This window comes from Poecile atricapillus, chromosome W (genome assembly GCF_030490865.1).
Source record: "Poecile atricapillus isolate bPoeAtr1 chromosome W, bPoeAtr1.hap1, whole genome shotgun sequence".
Classification (NCBI taxonomy): Eukaryota; Metazoa; Chordata; class Aves; order Passeriformes; family Paridae; genus Poecile; species Poecile atricapillus.
In genome coordinates, this window is record NC_081288.1 from 9,420,991 (window position 1) to 9,442,196 (window position 21,206).

General features: G+C 34.8%; 1 protein-coding gene across 1 annotated transcript in view; it reads left to right on the forward strand.

The window, feature by feature from the left end:
* The window catches only part of LOC131592373 (semaphorin-3E), a 130,474-nt gene that overhangs the window by 74,951 nt on the left and 34,317 nt on the right, over positions 1-21,206 (forward strand). Inside the window, exons 3-5 of the mRNA XM_058863844.1 lie at positions 1,128-1,187; positions 5,843-5,962; positions 20,803-20,896. Of these exons, the coding sequence (XP_058719827.1) occupies positions 1,128-1,187; positions 5,843-5,962; positions 20,803-20,896 (274 nt within the window). The remainder of the gene's footprint in view (positions 1-1,127; positions 1,188-5,842; positions 5,963-20,802; positions 20,897-21,206) is intronic.

Below are 21,206 nucleotides of genomic sequence, written 5' to 3' on the forward strand. Positions count from 1 at the left end.
ATGAAGATACTAAAGATAATTGGGTCTTTTACTTTCAAGCCCTACGCACCTAGGATTTATAATTTATCCCAACTTGTTCTGCATTTAAGTTTTCTAATAATTTATCATTTTCTCAGATTAGAATTATTAATAATAATTATAATAATAATTAAATAAAAAAAAAGAAGAAAAAAGGGAAAAAAAAGCCTAGCAGAAGCATTTAATTTTAAGATGTTTTCCAGATGGAGAAAAAAAATTGTGATTGGATTATTGACAAAAATGTCTTAATGATGACATCAGTTTTTTGATATTTACTTGGTTTCAGCCAAGCCTGATATCACTGATGTGAACATGTTTTTGTTTTCACTTTTAGATGTTGTAAGAAATTAAGTAATCATTCCAGTATGATCAGTCATTGTTTAATGTAGTTTTCATCCAAACAAATTATGCATCTGGGATGAAACATAAATGTTATGCAGTAGGTAGCTGAAGAAAAACTCATTTATGTAATTTGGCTTCACTTCTAGTAATTGACTGTGAAAGGCTGATCCTATTCCCATAAGGTGAATTGCTGACCCATCTTAACTTCACTGTAAACCATTTTCCTTCCTAAGTGTCATTTCAAGCAGGAAATCAGCAGTTTGAAATTAATAACTATGTTGAAAACAACTGACAGTTTAGCATAGATATTTCTACTGAATTTATATAAAATGTTCCATACATTAACTTCTTTAAATTCTGTTGACTACTAATAAGTTTGCTGTCCTACAATAATCAAGACAGTTATGAAGATCTTTTCTCTCACGGGAAGCAAGGCTCAGGTGGAACTCATCACAGTATTTCAGTACTTAAGTATTTAAATGGCATCTCAAAAAGGAAAGAGGCTGTCCCTTCACAGGGAGCCAGGGATGTGGTGGAGTTTCTGTCAGTGGGGTGTTTAAAGATGTCTAGGACAGAGTGATAGAAAATCTCATCCAGGCTCCCATTCCCACCAAAGGCTGAATCAGATGATCTTTTGAGGTACCTTCCAACCTGGGCTGTTCTATGATTTTGTACTTCTGATGTGAGAATCTTTCACATGAGAAATAGTGGAAAAGCTGGATTGCAATGATCAGACTGCAAATTAATTTTTCTTTTTCCCCCCTCAGATCCATTGGCCTAGTACACCTCTGCAGGCAGAAGAATGCATAATTAAAGGAAGAGATGCTGTAAGTACCACTAATTGCAGATCAAATATACTGTAATTATACCCAGTGGCTGCTCCAAAACAAGAATTCAGACATCCCTAACTTAAGAGAGATTAAAGCATAGATATAAAATGTTGCAGGTTAAAAACATGTAACTACTGTGAACACATGAAATTATTATTTTAATTACTCTTAAACCAGCTCATAAACAGGCAATGCTCACATTTGATCACTTTCTTCTAATTAATTTTCTGGTGCTATCAATAGAAGGCACCTTAGTAATTCTCTTTTTGCGTTTCTATGTCTTTTTTTTTTGTACATATGGATTATCTTCTCCTTATTCACATTCCAGTTTGCCTTTAAAATTCACATTCTCTAGAATACATTAAAAAAGCAGTTATTAATAATTATAAAATATGCTGTAATTTATACTGTCCTATAGATTTCACGTTCTATTAATAAAAATATTCTGTTTTAATGAACCTCAGAACTGTTCTGTTCCTGGCATTCAGCGCCCTGACTGTAATTAGTTCCTAGGAAAAGACCTGAAAGCTCACTGACACGCAGCAGTTGGTATCACTGGCAGCACAGGATGAAAGTTCTTCTAGAGGGGAGTTCCCTTTAATTTTGCAGTGCTCCAGGTTCATTATCTGCACCTCATAAACACACAGAGAGTGCACCTAATAAATCCCAGCTGATCACAGCTGAGAGAGCTCACATTGAACCAAGGGATCTGAAAATTGTGATAGTTTTACAGCAACAGCAACAGTGACAGGAATGTAGGACATGGGAGGGGACATGCAAGCCTGCCCCAGAAACACAGCAAACAGCAGCCTTGACAATAACCACTATATATTCCCAATAAATTAGGAATTTATAGAGATTTCTTCTGAATTAAAATATTGAGAACTGTCCACAGTAAGTCACTGAAATAAGATTAGAAAGAAGTATTAATAATAATAATAATAAATAAAACCCCAATCCTTCCCATTCACCTGGCCTAGAACTGATTCTTTTTGAAGATTCTTAGGAGTTCATTGTAGTTTTTCAGGTTACTTTTATATCTTTGATAATTTTAGGTAGCTTTGGTTGAAAATTATGGTTTTCTACAGTGGCTGAACTTTATGGTCATATTAAATGAATTCCAAACCTAAATTGTTTAGCCTTAATTTGATACTACTTCTCAGCATAGGCTGTTATTAGTTAAAGTTCTGCCATTCTTCTTTCACCACTACATATTTTCTGATACTCTGACAGTATTTGTTTTGTTAAATAAATGCAGAAACAGGTACTGTTGTTTCAAAGCAAAGATAGCCCCCTCAGATTCATGTTTCTCTAAAAATCAAAACCTTTTTGCAATCCAGTTTGTTATTATAAGTCCTCAAATTTGCATTGTATGAATGAATCTCAGTTAAAGAGCTTCATGTGTTTCCCACATTTCTCTGCACCATTTGAAGGTTTGGTGTAACTACTGCTTTTACAGAAAAAAAAACCCCAGAACTTTTAAATAATCACAAGACTCTAGAAGCAGAGTCTTTAAGAAAAATGCACTAAAATTTTAAAAGCTGGAAATATTGTCATACCAAACAATATTGTGATCCTCATGAGACTTAATTATGTATGGCTATGTGAACGAGTAACACTAATTAATATCAGGGAAACCTTAGTAATTTTCATCAGCATGCTCAGTATTCAGAAAGATAAATTACTCAGCCTGAAAGAAATCTAAATTAGAATCAAAAAACTTCCTACTATTTTTCTTTCCATCTTCATTTTTTTTAGCCATTAACCAATATTAACTTAATAGCATATCTTAAAATCAACATGTTGTCAATTTTAATTTTTTTAATGCTATTTTTCACACTACAATCTCTGGAAAAATGGTGTTCTATTTCAAACTTTTTTTGCTTATTTTCATGCTGTTTCTTTTTTTCATTTTCTTTTGCAAAAGCTCTATTACTCAAGGCATAATTATTAAGTAGAACTGATAATATTGTAATAAGCTTCTCAACATTGAAATACTTCACATGTACTTTGCTGCCTATTTCTATATAAAAGAATAGGCCACTTTTACAAGCTTGTATAACCTTAAAAAGTTAACAGTTCATGTTTTAGCAGTAAAATGGCAAGTATTGTAGTCATAAACAGTTTCAGAGCTTGTAACAGACTTAATAGGACAGTTAAAAAAGGCTTGTCTTAACAACACACACATACTCTTAAAATAAGGCCATGCTTTCCTCATTCAAGTGAAGGCAAGGAAAAAAATCCTTCAGCTGTCATCCAGTGTGCCAGGAATCACACCTGTTAGCCTGTGGTGTGAGTTTTCAATTACTCTGAATTACTTTATCAGAGTTGGAAATCATTCAGATATAGGAGTCAAATCCTGTGAGGAGAGATGCCTCACTCCTCCACACTAAGAAGTTTCAGATGAATTAAATTCCACAGATCTCTAAATATATCTATGGAGCATCCTAAAGACAAGCCAAGTATTTAATTAATTGATACAGTATTAAGTCTTATTTCAATGTCCCCTTGGATGATGCATCTCTTCCCTGCTCTGTGTATACTACATCATTAGTAGGGTTATCAGCGATGCCTTTTTGCCTGACACTTCCCAGAACAGCACCTTTTATCATCTGTTTATAAGTTATCGAGTCTACTTGGAATTAGTTTTCTTCTATGTTTGGTATTTCCGCATCCTGAGGGTTTTTGGCAGAATTTTTAAGGCAATCCTACAAAGGCACACAGCAGGAAAGAAAAAAAAGTGTATATTTTTCCCATTTAAAAAGAATCTTAAATCCCTAAAATGATTTTACCACAAAAGATCAAGAGCTGAATGTGTATATGGATAAAAAAAGGAAACTATGCAGTAAAGAACAGACCACCACTGAGAGCAAACAGAGGGAATAAATCAGGAAGGTCATACTTGGAGGAAAGGGAGAACCATCAGCATCAGCACCCAGTGGAGCATCTATTCAAAAACTTCATGGCATCATAAAATACCTAAGGGATAGCATTTAGCTACTACCAGTCAGCCAACATTTGGGAAATGGACATAGAAAGGGGACACCTCTGTCATTGAATGCTGATCCATCCAAGGAAGATCACATGCTATTGATTTCAACGTGTTTTTCTCTCAGTTTGCCTTACGTTGTTTTTATTTCCTTAAAAAAAAAAGAAAAGGAACAAATTAGTTACAAATCAAGAAATTCCAAAAGTAAGATATTAAAAGATTGATTTGCCCTTTGTATATGCTTTATATTTAATTACACAGCAGCTCTTTCTGTTGGTTACTTGTTTCTATGAATTAGCATGATATATCTTGAGGATGAACAGTTAAGGAGAATCAGGGAGCAGGGAAGATTTCTTTCCTTTTTTATTTGCTGGAGCATTTGGAAGACTTACGCTGAATGATTCAAGGATTTGAAGAAAGAAGAAAGATGGTTCCTTAGTTTTGAACCTAATGTGGATTTGCAAGTGTTGAGTTCCGCCCACGAATCCCTTGTAGACTTCTCCTTTTTGACATTAAGTTCTTGTAGTTGGTTAATAAGACCCAGGATTGTTCTCACACAAATACAGCAGTCCAAAAATGAGAGTAGTCATCAGTGAAGAATTGGAAATTTTCAGAAAAGGAAATTCTTCCACTCTGTTTTACATGTTCATTTCAGGATTTTATTAATTGCCTTTTGGAGATGTCTGACCTACTTCACTGACTATTGAAAAAGCCTGGGAGAATTGCATAAATTACTTGTCTAAATGCCAAAACACCTAAAGTTAGCTCAGATTAATTCCATTTCAAATGTCTTAAACATGACATGACTCTTAAACCTCAGGATTCTAAGTTGCAGAAATGTTGAACAATGAACTGAAATGAACAGTAATTTTGCTCCACTCACAGAAGCCATTGCAAAATGCCAAAAAACCAAATCTAAAACCAAATCCCAGGAATCCCAGGAATCTCGAAATCAAGGGACACTTTTATCTCACTGTCTTAATTTCTAGTATAGCACAGGAATAATGATCCCACATCTCAAAGGGGTGTTTGAAAATGTTTTAATTGTAATATTTATGAAGCTGTAAATACAATCATGAGTCCCAAAATATTGCCCTAGTGGAAATGAATATTTCTTCTTCAAAGGGGTTTAAACAGTGGAAACAGACAAAGTATGTGTAGATACAATATAAAAAAAATATTGATTAACAATTAGTTATTTAATAAATTAGTGGTGCAATTAAAATTATATTTTTCTTGAGATAAAGTTTATTTAACTCTAGAGAGAAGCTGTTTTCTGACCATTCACACCTTATGCTCTGAAACTTATGTCTATGTCTTATCTATCCAATAATATGTAGTAAAGTTCTACTCAGATTTGTAGACTGTCTCCATGACTAAAGAAGCACAACAGTGTATTTTTATAATTAAGTAACTCCTAACTGGTTAAGCATCTAAAATAAAACATGATCAATCAGTGCTATAAAATTGCTTTTTTGATGTAAAAATACGCACCCATGAAACTGATGGCACAGTGAGTTTCATGAAATGAAATAGAATAGAAATATTCAATATTATAACATCGCCCACAGGCGTTAAGATACTAAAAAAAAAAAAATTAAAAAAAAATAAATTAAAAAGTAAAAGCTAATATTTTCTTATATTTATTTTTTATGTAAACTAGGATGAATGTGCAAATTACATCCGTGTCCTTCACCGATACAACAGGACCCATCTTTTGGCTTGTGGAACAGGAGCTTTTGATCCACTCTGTACTTTTATAAGAGCTGGACATCCATCAGAGGTAAGAAATTTATTTTACAGTAGTGATTCTTTTAGTCTAGATTCCAGCAAAGCCTCTGTGGTTAAAAAATAAATATTTAAGTTCAGTTATTCACAGATCTTATATGACAGATATTTTCCCTGAGGAAATGTAATGCTGGACTATAATTTAGTGAACAGATGAACTCACTAATATTTGAAAGTATATTATGGAGAATTATGCAAAGTATTCAAAAACTTTTTCAACTTGGGTCTTTTGGAGTGTTTTTTACTAGATAAGCTGGTATAGTAATTCTTTAGAAAAAAAATAATTTTTGGGGGGAGTTTTAGCTAAATCTTTGGGGGTTTGCTGTTTTTTGTTGTTTTTCTTGATTTTTAAAAAACTTAAAAAATACATCATACAGCGAAATATGTGTTAGTTTGATGGGAGATGGAATTTCTTAGCAATTCTTTGGTAAATTCAGCTTCTTTATATTGGTCTTATTCAGCAAGTGCATGTAAGCTCCTTAATAATAATTACAGCTGAGTGAAACAGTACTGCACAGATCAGTAAGAACATATCAATATTTTGAATATATTTCTTAGGCAAAAATAGAAATTTTCTGGACACCTCAGAAATTGGGATCCTTTCTGTCAGCTATATTAGAACAGGTTTTTTAAAGACTCAGCAGAAGTACCAATCTCTCATTTAAAATTAGTATGTAAAACTCCTTGGGCATCAAATCTTGGCTGCCGAAGGTACACATGATGACAGCTTTGGGAACTGAACCAGGGATTCCTGGAAATGCACTTTGTGAGCTGGGACTTAATAGATGGAGATGATCTATAACCCAAAGATAAGGTTGCTTTTAACTGGCAGGTGTCAGGAAGGTTTGCTGGTTGGTTTTTGTTTCCTTTGGTTGGTTCACATGATGTCTCCTGGTGGAACTGAGCACTTGTCATGAAGCTGATGCTACAGCACTATCCAAGAGAATTCTTGCTTTTCCCCTATGGCCAGGAGCTGTTGTCTTGAATAAATATTAATTTCATGTATAAAGTTTTTTAAAGTGTACTCATAGAAATCAACTAAGGGATTTATTTCAGGCAAATGTTTTTGATTAACCTTTTCTGAGTAATGATGCATCCATTTGGCAAAACAGTTGTGAATAACATCACCAGAAGCAATCTCAGAGGACCAATCCATGCTTCACCTCCATCTGCTGTCAAAATGAGAAGCATCTCAGAAGTTAGGACTCCAGCACAGCACTTAGATTCAGAGTTGTATGAATTGCAGAAACACACTGTCTTCTGAAATTAAGGAATGAACTAGATAATAAGCAATGTTAAGGCAAATTTGCATGTCTTCTTTGCTCCTCTCAAAACCTCCTGCCAGGCTTCCCAGAAGAGTTTGAAGGAAGGAATGGCTGTATATGTAGGAACATTATTTTAGAAAGCATAAACAACAGACTAATAAAAATAGAAGCCAACCAAACAAAAAATGAGAAACATGATATATATAAGACTATGTGGCCCATGATCATCCCCTTATCTGTCACTGTCCTTCCTTCCCTTATTTTTGTTTATTATTCTCCCTTGTCACACTGAAGTTCTAAAATTTTACCCACACTGAAATCATGGGAAAATTTCCCTTTTTTTTGGTTGTGTAGACCAACAGGAAATATATTTTCTACACTAGTAGCTATTCTGTTTCCTGTTATCTGAAAAAGGTGCCATTTATATAGCAGGTTAAAAATAACACATGGTATATGGTTGAGTGGGCAAATCGTAATCTTGCTTTCTGTGAGTGATAAAGACATGGTGTAACTGCAGGAAGTGAAAGGACAGGATCCTTCTGAAGAAAACTGCAGTTCAGTCTCTGCTGATCTCTCTGGTCAGAGTATCCTCTTCCAAAAACATCCAGTTCCTGTCCCCTATTTCTTCCACCTCATCTCTCTGACATTTTCTCGCTGTCTGACTGTCATGGAAAGGACAGTAGCAAATCAAACAGTGTTTAAAATGCGCTGTATCTCTCTTTGCACCTCCTCATGTCTGAGTAGAACAAGGTATGTATGAGGCTCATATATATTTTACCAATGGCACTTCTCAGACATGCTGAGGTGTCAGGTGTGGGATGTAGGAAAGGAGGGGGCCCTTTATGACAAACCTCTGGGTATCCAGATGCATAACTAATGCAGAATATGAAGGTAGATGCACACTTGCATATGGAACAATAAATCAGCAGTATCAGTACAGAAAATACTTGCTCTGTGGTCAGGGATTTTAACTAGAAGTTTCAATTGTGCTCCCAGAGCTGATGGAAGGATATGACCCTCCCAGTAAAAACTGCAGTGTTCTTAAGTTATTAAGAGTATATAAATGTAAACTAAAGATGATTTTAGAGAGGCATTTAAGCATAATAAATTTAAGCTTGATTAATAATAATTAAGTATGACAGAATAGCAGGACTGTATCTTCTGCAACGTTGCCTTTTCCCATTTACTGAGCAGGCCAAAGAGGAACCTGTTGGAACTTAACATCCAGTTAAGGCTCTGGATCTTGGTGTTCACTAGTCCCATGTTGCAGGGACATTTATTTTGTAGTTGGCTTCCAACAAAAGTTTACATGGTCATCCATTTATGGGTGATAAAGATGGATGATTAGACATTTTGTAAGGAAATGAAGCATTGCTGGTTTTCCTTTGAACAGAGAAAATTTCCCAAAGCCATGATCACAAGCATACTGTAAGGCAAGTGACCTAGCATGGGTTTGTGAGGTGCAGTATAGTTTGTGAAAAGGAGCATTCTGCCTCCTGTATAAAATCTTACGTGCTTATACAACCACAAATTCATCTTTTCATATCAAAACCAGGTCTGAGCTGTGTCTTGCGGAACACAGAGCTCTTGTCAGCAGATCATGAAGCCAAACAGAGATTTCCAAAAGTAGGCAGAATTTGATTGCTTCATTGGCAGATCATTCTTGGAACTGCCTTAAAAACAGAATGTTTAATGTTCTTGAAAAACACAGCAATAATGTCCATTCCCCATCCATTCTCTGTAGAAGGTATTAATCTTACTGTGTAGTGATTGAAATGTGCTTTGAAATCTTTCACATGCACGTTGTGCTATGATACATTACAGCTTTTTTTGTGCGTTCTGTGGTTATAGAAATTTAATTATACCATGCATTTTGTCTTAATATGTTGATCATAGAAATCAACAAGAAATAAGTATTGGTTTTATTTAATTCTACAAACTTGTGTTGTACCACCAGAGTATAACCAAATATATTTGTCTAAGTCAAATTACTTATAAATTCTATTATGCACTATATAGCCATTTGAAAGATTAAATATAAAATGGTTTATTGCATTCTATTCCAATATTGGTTTAATTGCTCTCACTTTGGAATTCCAGGCTGTTCAGTTTCATAAAGCTGTTGTCAGTTATTATATTTCTAAAAATATATACGTATAGTTACTGATAGCAGCTTTTTATGTTTTTCTGTTTCTAATTACTTTGATCAATGTTGCTTTTCCAAATTTAAACATTTCAGCAAAATACCCAATTTTTTCTGCCATTTAGAAATAAGTCACAAATTAGGAAAAATAGGAGTGCTGACTCTGCAGACAGAACAACTACTGGTGTTTGCAACAGAACATATTACAAAGTCTTGTCCAAGAAAACAAGCAAGTTAAATGCCAGCCAGTAAGCGAGTTCATTATCTCTGACTTCATAAAATGCTTCCAAATGTCAAAAATCAGTGCAGGTCAGAAAAGATTAGGTTCTTCCAGGGTTTTTTTGTATTTCATCCAGAAATGAAGGCAAATTCATTAAAATAAACATTTTTCCTGAAGAAAGCAAGAGTCAAATACCCTGCACCCCAAATTTCTCACGAGAAAATGCATATGCACATCCATGTACTCTGAGAGAGAAAATCTGAGATAAATCTTCAAACCAGATATAGAAGATGAAGAAAAGTTCAGAAAAAAAATCTTATTTTGCTTTAATTCTACCAAATTAAAACTTGTCTCTCTTGTTGACTTTGATGCCAGCAGGGCAGAGAAGGGGGGAAGCACCTGCATTTAATATTTTCCTTTTGTATTTATATAAATTTCTCAGTTTTGGCAGCAGGTGACAAGTGCTGGAAGAAGTGCTTTCTGTCTCAGTCTGTTTTGCCACATCTAGCTGCTAGTAAAAGAGTACTCCAGCACTGTTCTGTATAGCTCAAAATTCCCTGAGTGAGTTTTAATGAACCTTAGATAAATCAAAGGATCTCTCTGCAGTCAGGTAATGATTTTATCTTTATGATTTATCTATTCAGTAGAGGAACAGGTCATAGGGGTGCTCTGGAGGCCTTCCAATGATCCAGATTGCCTTATTCTCAAACTCACAATTCTTAACTCACAAAGCACCTTTAATAAGTCCACATGGGAGTTTCACCAAAAAATTCAGCTAAAAAATTACTCTGCCTCCATAGGACCTGTGAATTTAGTAGAAATTCCAAAAGAAAACAACGTGCAGAAACAATATCCTAAGTTTTTGCAAGCTACATGGGGACAAGAAAGAGCTGATACCTGGAAAGGAAGGCATCTCTGCTTGACAAAACCTGTTGAGGGAATTAAATTTATGGGAAAGAAAAAAACTTGAAGAATTTTTCCTCCAGAGCACACTGTAAATTTTTAATATATACATGTAGCTGGCAGGGTGCCATTTTCAGTGCCTCATTTAACTCAGTAAACTGCCTACAGCTGTATTTCTCCACTTCAGAACGCTGAGCAACTAAGTCACCCTTTCCACAAAATGCACTGGTGGTTTTTGGGATTCTCCTCTAGGTGTTCCTAATCTGATGTATTCCTTATTATATGATTTGCTCCTCAATTAGCCAAGTATGATTCTGCTTATCAGGGAAGACCAGCTCTAAATTCTAAGTCTTTAGTCATGTTAGAGAGGACTTGCCTTTCATAAGCAGCAGGTGTATGGTTTTTTTGCTTGGAAGACAATTCAATCAAATTGGAACCTTTTCTTTCTGATCTACATTGCCTTTAATATTTTTTGGAGTGTGGAGAAGGACACTTCTTTTTTTATATGTTCTGTGGCTCAATGCAAAACCAAAACAAGGTTCAATTGTGCAATAAGCTTTCTGTTTACCCTTCTACACCAACCAAATGTAGGCAACATGAGCTCCTCAGCTCTTGCTTTAACAAACCAGAGTGAATTCACATGACAGTCACGAGAGAATGTGCCAGTCATATCTCAGCTTAACTTTTACAAGACATAATTCTTCTCCTCTTGACCAGCATGTAGTAATGTCATCATTCTTCCAGCTTTGTTAAGAAGCAAAATTGTAGGCATATTTATATCTATTATTTTACAGTAATAAAATTGTTTCTGACGTATTTTTATAATCAAAACAAGCAATGACTTGCCAATTTGCTCCCTCCCCATGCTTGTTCCTATTACCTCATCTCTACACTGTTTTCAGAGGATTAAGGAGGAAGAACATCTGGTTTCACTGACCAAATAGAAGTGGGTGTTGGTCAGTTCTCATTAGATAGAATGTGTGACAAATTCTTGCCCTGAAAATATTTGCTTAGAGACACAGTGTCCTTCTGCATGGGTGAAAAGCCACCATTTGGAGCACCATCCACTACACAGATATGAAGTTCTGCCAAGTGGGCAACACGTGTCATAAAATCTTCTACCAGAGGGCTTCATTTACAACCTGTGGTCTGCATGCCCACACCACAGACTTCCAGATTGCACCAAAGCATCCATACATCCCACACTTCACTTAGATGAAAGCATTTCATGTTCTGGAAGTTGAATATTCATACATTTCAAGAGAGGTTAAAATGGTACCTAACTCAGAAAATTAAATACGTGAAGACAACATGTATGCTCACAGCAAACAAAGGTGCTGTGCTGCAAAAGGGAAAAAAGGGTGACACCACTATTTCTCTGCCCTAAATATTAGCTGTTCTAATATTTAATTACTTTTAGTGTTAGGAAATAGCCACTTATTCATGGTTAAATTTTTCTGACTTCAGCTTCCTGTCATTTAACTGTGATATGCCTTTGATAGCAGAGTTGAAAAGGCTCCCACTATCTTTTTCACATCTTTTCCTCATGTAAGTACCTATGCACAAAGATCAAGCAACCTATTCACTTTTTTTGATAAGCTGAGTAAATACAGCTCATTAAACCTCCTATCACCAGGATTCCTCAATCTTATTTGTGTCCTTCCTGTGAACTCTGTGCAGTATTTTCACATCTTCTAGAAGTAAGGACACTAGAATTACACATGCTAGTCCATGGTGTGTGTACAGGCAAGGTCACTGCCCCACCTCTGTTTGAGATTCCTCTTTCATGGACTCAAGTGCTGAGTTCTTGGCATGACATCTCAATGAGAAATCTCTTTTTAGTGGTTTGCACTTGACCCAAAGTTCTTCACTTGAACACAAAGTTATCCCAGTTTACACACTTTGCTGAGGCATCTAATTATCAGTATTGTAAGGTAAATGAAGAGATTGCTGGTGTTGCCTGTCAGTGTCAGCTTTAACAAGGCATCTGAGATATCCAAGATCCTAAATGAGGCACCTCAGTTGAATACATGAAAGTAGTCTGAAGAAGGACCATCTTCTAGGGTGCTCTGTTGTACTTCAGATACAAACTCTGTTCCCTATGCCAAGATGCAACACTTTGGATATGGTTGTATTAAAAAATCTACTTACAAGCTTCTGACCTTTAACTCAGTACTCCAAGCAGTCCATAACCTAAGGTCTCATTGACTTTTTTCTTATTTTGGCCTCCTCAGTACTTTTGTAAACTTTATTAGGAAAGAAATAATATCATTGTTTAAATAACTGCTAAATTATAAAACCATTTTTCTCACATAAAAATTCAGGGAAAGCTTCAGTAAAAGAGGATTCATCAATGATACCTCATAAGAACTGTACTTTGATATATGTCAACTGTTTGTATTTCTTAACAATTCTACAATGCACATTGTTTAACAAATAGGTATGTACTTAGTGAAATGCTCTGGAGAAAGTCTTGTATTCTGTAACAGCACAGTTGTTCTTATCAGTCATTCTTACATTTATAACAGACAACAGGTTTTTTGACAGTGTTCTCCATCCATAAAATGAGGTGAATGACATTCATTCTTTTGAATGTTGTCCAAATGTGGCCATACGTGAAGTGTAAGTTCAGTTTGTGAGATTGGTAGAGTATGTGAATTGATCAGCCATATGAAGTGAATTTTCCATTGTGTTAGACCTGCCCTTTGCAAGATTAAACACAGATGGTCCAGAATGAATGAGAATGAACCCATACAGAGGAATAATAGTGTTATCCTATAGAGAAAGAAATCTTCCACCTGTGTGGTAATTTGATGGGGGTAACTGAAATATTCCAGCTCTCATTATAATGATTTTAAATTCTGTCACATTTATTTATGAGAGAAAGTATTTTTCTAAGAGACAGCACCCGTTGAAGTCTATATCATTGTTTGAAAAATAGACTTATTAATCAATAAGGTTTTAGTAATCATAATTAAAAACAGGAAAAAAAAGTTTTGTTAATACTTTTGCATTATAAGATGCACCCTTAGTATTGTATAATCCTCCTGTGATATATGACTGATATTTTTCTTATTTGACTGATATCTATTTAGGAAAAAATGAGATTAAATTAAAAAGTAAAAAGAAGTGTTGCTAGCAATTCATCTGTGTCTTGGGGAGCCAATGGATCCACTCATCTGCCCTTTTTTTCCAGAATGGCCATAAACATCCCCAGCTGAAGCTCTGCAAAAGTGCTGTTGGCTGTCTAAGGCTCCACACATGGACGCAGACAGAACAGGGTATCTGAGTCCTTCTGAAATCCATTCCCATCTCAGTGTAGCTGTTCTTTCCATGCCCAACACACCTCTTTCTTCCTTTCCTCATCAAAGCCTAGATAGAAGTTCAAGCCAAGAGCTGCATCCTTCCTTCAAAATTTTTTTCATGACCTTTGTCCCCAGTTGTTATGATAGCAATCATTAGATTAGGTCATTAGAGAGGGTTTTATTTGGTATTTGCTCTGATATGACCCTCACAATCTCAGCACAAGTTTAGCCGTCAAAATCATGGAAGAGGAAAAGCCTTGGTTAGTGAGGCTCTGTGTAAAGACTCTGCTCTTCCCCACAGAAATCCCTTCACCTTTTTATAGCAGTTGTGGACTGTCTTTACCTTCTCTTTTGCTTGGTTACAAGACTATATCACAATATACAGCTACTCAAACATTTTAATTCTGGAGAGCCTTTATGTGGTCCCTGGAACTTTCATAAATATTAACTATCACATTAATGCAATATAATTGGAAGTTCTAATGGCTCTATTCTTTGCCAGAAGACCCTTAATGAATTCATGTGACCAGTTCAAGGCGGCACAAAGGTGTCCCTTCTAAAATTCTGACCAATGCAAACACTGCTACTGAAATACTGTGAGCTGCTAAGGATAAATGCCTCTGATTTCTATGTGCAGAGTGGTGGAATCTTTTTTGCTTTTGCCAGATTTTTTCACATTCATTAAGTCAGGAAAATATATTATTTCTGTCACTTTAGGCCAGATATTTTGACACAAGTCACAAATTGCTAATCCTTTTGCAAACTCAGACAGCAGTCTGACATAGCTCCAGATTTTAAACACATTTTCAGATTGGAGCCCAATGTGTCTTAATCATTTAACTGTGGAATAAAATGCACAGACCTGAAAAATGCATCTGAATTTTTAGGGAGGATTTAATGTCTATAATATTTTATGCACGTTCATCCCATAGGGCGATTGATCTTTTCCGTATGTCAGTGGATAGTAAAGAGGATTGAAAACAGATCCTCAGAAGAAATACTACCTCCCAAATAATCTTAATTATGTCAAATAGCAGAGACCTGACTATTGCAGACAGTTTTTGAGGACTCTATTCCTAATATTGTATTCCCATTTGGCTTGGAAAATAAAGTTGATTGAATGCTGAAAGTATAATTTTAAAAGTTAGTAATCCTCTGACAATGAGATTTTTTGCCAGTGCTTAGATCTTTTTGAAAATTAATGTTTGGATTATTTAAAGAAGATATTACATGAAAACTTCTTTCCCTCTTGGAGCATCCTTGTCTTGCTCACCTACATACCTGCATGCCCATTTTATGGTGACTTAAATAGGGCAGTGTGTTGCAAGAGGAACTTACTAGTATTATTGTAAGTATTTGGAGGATAGGTTCCTTTATATAAACTCAATTATATCCGACTGGGTTTAGATTTTTTGTTGGCTTTGCAGCAACTAGACACCTAGCTAATATTTTTCTAATATATATAATCTGGCTAATGCTGATGCAAATTTTTCTTAGCAATAGAATTTAGTCTGCTTAATTACAAAGGGCTAAATAATATGAGACACCTTTTCAGGCCTGACCCAGTAAGTTATTTTATGCTGCTATACAAGAAAAACTATTTTCCTGTAGATCTCTTTTACTATGTGCCTTCTTGGTGAGCCAAGCGTACAGATTAAGGCAGGTCATGGAGTTGAATGCTCATTTTGGAGACTTATATTTGAATTATATTTTCTGCTGATTTACAGACATGTTCTGTGATTTTTCAGCTTTTTTTTTTTTTTTTTAAAGGGAAAGTCAAGGTTCATCCTTCCTAAAAGAGGCCTCTGCACAGTGTATTCAGTGTGTCTTTCTATGTTGAAATAAAAATGTAAGGATAAGTATAAAAGAAAGAGAAAAGAAGTGAAAAATACTATTTTGAGAATATACAGACCAAAAGAATATTTGGGAAAAAAGTAAATTTATATGTGAATTTATACTAAAACCATTATAGTGTGAAAGAGAATGGAAATCAAGATGAGGTTTGTAAAGCATTTCACTGGTGTAACTGGATTTGTTTCCTTATGTGAGTGATTGAATACTAGGTGAATGCATAGAAATTTTTTGATCATGACAAAAAGTAAAGTACCGTGTAAACTCCTATTTTTGATAGTTTAAGACTTACTTGAATTTAAAAATAGTGCAACATAAATGATACTAGCACCATGTGGCTTTATTAAGAATTTTAAAAGAACATTTTTCATAGCTGTGCACGAGCAGTGCACCTCTATTTTATGCTTTCCCTTTCAATTCACTTTGCATATGAGCCCTCCTTTTTCTAGTTCTCTTCAAAAAAGTATAAACTACACAATCCCTAGAAATGGAATGCAATAAACAGCTCTTGCATGTAAAATCATTCTTCCTGAGCTGAAGAACTATGGCATCATTAAAGCTGAGAAAGAATTTTGTCCAATGCTTTTGAGCAGCAGTGAATAGTATGGGCAGTGTTTAAAAATACTTACAGAAATCTGCAGAGACTTTCCCCATTGTACTCCAAATATGATTTAATATCCAGCAAGATAGACAATATGGACTTGTTAGGAAAAAAAAAGGAGAAAACAAATTAAAACATCCACACTCCAGAAAAAAACCCACCAAAATATCTACCAACCACAAAACTCCACAGGCCTCCTTTAGAGCAGACCATGTAAGTACTGTTGCAACAAATGCTTACACAGTTAAGGGTGTAATTAAAGGTTATGAAATTATCTCAATCTCCTTTAAAAAATGCCAGTATGATATGTTTTATTTTTTTTGTTACACAGAAAATAATAAAATTTAAAGTGAAATAACCAAAGCACCAGAAATTCTTACAGAAAATCAAATTATTTTTCTCTCATAAAAATAATATCCTAGGAAAACACAACTAAAACCTCTGTACTTTTAAGTCCCTAGTTTAGTGAAAAGATGCAGCTATTGCATTAATCTTCAGAATAGGCTTAGGTACTTTGCTGAACAGGAATGGGAGTAAGCACATGTTTTAAATTAATCACATGCATAAGTGTTGTCTTGACCCAGAGCAAAGCAGCACTTGGCATTAGTGAAAGCAATTTTCTGCAACAAAAGTTAAATTCAGTCTTTAAATTTTAATGCCTCTGATTGACCTTTTCTTTCGCTGTTGTTTTTAGCCTACATTATTCTCCATTGTCTAAAATTATCAGTTCATATCAAGTTAATGGCAAAATTCTTGATGCTTTGAAAATATCTTCTATTTCTTTGAAAGAATGTTATTATTTTAATAATAGTTGAAAGTTTATGAAAGTTAAGTTTATCCTGAGTTACTGGTATCATAAATCAAACCCAGAAGCCCATTTCTTTTCCCAAGCTACATGTAGAGACACGTAATTCCACTCCCAGCCCTCCATATGTGCTTTTGCAAAGTTTTTACCCTAACTAGTGATAAATGCCCATAAAATAAATTGTGGTGTTGAATTGATGGGATGTTTAATCTGTGAGGAAACTGCCAGTTTTACTCTGATATTTCTCAAGGGATTTCAATGTCAAAAAATGCAAGGAGGGTTAGAATTATGGAATTAGCCTTGAAAGCTGATTATTAATGTGTAACGCTTATTTTATTTAAACCTGCATCCCATGGAAGCTGACACATCTTACACCTGAACTTCAAATACTTGCCCCAGTGATAAGAATAACTTATTGCAACCATGGAATATTTGGCATGCTGTCCTAAAAACTGAAGGTGAAAATCTCTCTTGGAGGAGTCATTGCTTACATTTTCAGCAACTTTTCAGACAGTTACATGTGTCTGCAAGCATTTATGAGATACACATCCTGCTTTATATGAAAAATAGTGACCTCCTCTTAAAAATTCCACCAAATTGCACTGAAATCCAATTTTTTGTCTATCCCCAGTGTTAATACTAGATTATATATTTAAGCTACAACCCTTATTCATAAATTCCAGACAATGAATGGATACTATGCATATTGTTTAGCATTTTCATCCCACAGCTGTTATACTTAGCTATTTATATTTGTTAAGTATTTCTTATACTTAGCTGTTTTAATCACATTCATGTTATGAATGTTAAAAGAGATGGGTTTGTCTTTACCATTGATTTCATTCTGGTTCTCAGGGAAATGATTAACTACATTAGTAGTTAACTACTTACATTAGTTAACTGTATTTTTCATTGTGCTGGTACAATTTTGTGTACAATGATGAAAAGTGCTTCCACATCATCCAGAAGAGTTCCCCTACTGGCCACATCTCCCTGCTGTGAGTACCAGTGACATTTTACCAGGGCAAGACCAAAATATGAAGTGTGTTTTATGATGACCTGGGGGCACCATGTCTCCTCCAACAGCAGAAAAACTTCCAGTTTCTATTCCTTAGGTAGGAGAGAATGTGAGCCACAAACTATAAACCAGGAAGTATGAATAATACAACTTCTTCAAGTATGGTTTCAAAACAATATTATTCCCACACATGATCACTTCACCTATGTTTTTTTTCTGTAATCAGTTTTAATTTATTCCTTCTCCCTTGCATGTACACATCCTTTTTTTTTTTTTTTTCCTTCTTATTGTTTGGAAAAGTAAACAGAAAGCATGAAGACCAGAATAATCTATCAATTTTTAACTCTTGGGTTGTCTCTCCATTTATTTCTAAATCTTTATTGAACCAATTAACTGACAAATAGTTTAGCTGAGATCCCAGAGGAGAAATTTCATGACTAATTTTATTTGGAATACCCAACTAGAGAATATATAACTTCAGACAATTTTTAAAATATTTCCTTTACATCAGGTTTTATGTCATTGTGACTCCCAAGTACTTTTTCATTACTTCAGAAAGATTTTCTTTTCCTTCTTGAGTTCGCCTCAGTTTTTTCTTTCTATCCACTGTTGACTCAAAACGTTACAGTATTTAGTTTTGAAAAATACATGGTATGTGATGTTTGAAAAGCATGGAGTGGGACTGGGATTTCCACACACAGGGAAATATTTCTTCACTGTTTGACTTTTACCCAACAGCAGGGGGAGAATAGATACTACTGATGTGCATTTGTTGCTGATACAGCATAAAACAATATTCCTGCACCATCAGTCTCTACTCAAGACAGTTATTTTCTGCTACATCAGCTTTAACAACCAGGCACTAATATACCAGGGTTAGGCCAACAAAGGAGTTTATGGAGAGGTGAGATTATGAATGAACATTTTGTTGCTTCATGAGTTTTAGGTCCATTAACTAAAATTTGTATGGTTTTTTTCCTTTTTTATTTTATTTTACAAATTTTTCACCTCAAGTACACATAAAACAGATGTCCTCTTCTTGCAGGACTGCATTCTGAGTTTTGTCCTATTTTTTATAGTTCCCTAACAACTGGGAATATTTCTTTTTGGCCAGAAGTCGCAACAAAATGACATGTATGATTTAGACAGTTGAGAGTGGAAGACAGGTACATCAGCTTGTCTGATCTGGGGCTTTGAAATCACAGGGCTTATGGCAAATTCAAGATTAACTGTTTTAAATTAAATGCACATAAAGATTCAATTATTTGTCAGTTAGTAACTAAGAGCTCTACAACTTTTAACTCTCCTTATATATTTTTTCTTTCTGTCCTTTTAAATTATTATTGTTATTGTTATTGTCATTCCAGTTTTCCACCTTGTACTTTTTTGGTCCTTGTCTTTTTAGGCTGATTTTTTTTTGCAGGAGAACTTAACTATCATGAAGCCACCTGAAGAGGATATTAATTTAGTTTCTGGGGCAATTGCACTTGCTTGAGAATTTTGTACGTTGTAGCTTTTTTCTGTGTGAGTATTAAGTTAGTCGAATAAATATGTGAAAAGTCCAGTCTAATAAAACCTGATTTTTATGACTAAAAAGTCCCTTGGACATTCTTCATAATGTGTTCTGTAATTGAGAGACAGGCAGGTACTTCTCAGATTCTGGGGGATTTAGTTTCCTTCTGCATGTAATTTTATGCCTCCCAAAATGTTTGCCTCATGTATTAGGAACATGAACCTGAGATTCAGGTTAATGAACAGGTACATTACATTTATCCAATATATTGATATAATCTGCATTTCAGTGGACTTTTGAGTAAACCTTTACTCAGAACTCAAACTACTAAATTATCAAAATATTTGCTAGTCGCACACTTGATGGCTGTGTGGCATATTTTTTTGTCAAGCTTTCATAGCTTTCTATCTACTTGCCCTTTTATTCTCCCCAGTCTCTGTGTTTTGTGGCATGCTGTTCTGTTAATATCTAAATTAAAAATATTGTGATATCACTTGATATTTTAATCAGACATTAATAAGCTTTTCTGTGAAAGCTGAGACAAACGTACCGCTGCAAATGAAAATTTAAATTGTAAATTCTTTCTCAGTCTTTACAGCCTTATACAGACAAATTAAACCAAGTTGCCAATATTTTTTTATAATGATATTCTGTTAAATCCACTAAAGAAATCTAATCTGCTCTGAAAACCATAACTAGGGATTCATTCCTAAAAATACTTCTATGAAGAAGATATATGAACATCTCAAAGGTATGAAGAGAAGATAACACAGTCTAATATATTTAACAACTACTGGGAAAAAAAAATTGTTTAAAGGGGGGAAAACACATTCCATGGTGAGATATCTATTTAATGTTTAGATAATTTGGAGAAAAGATAGAGGAATCTTTCCTCCCTACTCCCTACTCCCACAGAAATGAAATAAGTGCAATTTTATTGTACTTATTTTACTGATTTTCACTTTTCACTTTATTGCTAACTGATTCTTTTTGGGCAGTGCACACAGAGAGATGATTTGTAGAAACCCAGAGAATTTTTGCTAGTACATCAGTGAGCAGCCATAATTGTGTTTTCTCCCTAATGAAGTCAATCCTCTACAAAGGTGTAACAAAGTTAAAGCTTGTCTCTAAGGACTGTGTTTCCTTGCCTGTAGGGTTTATGGTGCTCTCTGTAACTCTGTAATTTCTTTTTTTCTTTTTTTTTTTTTAAGGATCATCTGTTTCAACTGGAATCACACAAATTTGAGAGAGGACGAGGCAGGTGCCCTTTTGACCCCAGTTCTTCCTTCACCTCCATCTTAATTGGTAATGATCTTTATGTCACAAGCTTCACAGTCCTGTCAATCTGTCATTCTGAGTCTCTTTTTCAGCTCACCAAAGTGTTGTCAGCCTTCCATTGCAATCTTCCACATGTCAGACTTAATCCTCATGGTGCTGCCCACATTAATATTACATTCCAGGCAGCATTAACCACAGCAAGGGTGTCTCACTAAAGTGACATGCTGAATGACATGTGCCATACAATTATTGTTGTGTAATTATGGAAATAATAATTTCCTGCTTTCCTTAAAAGCAAAGAAGCTTGACTGGCTTAGTCATTTACACCACTTTTGTT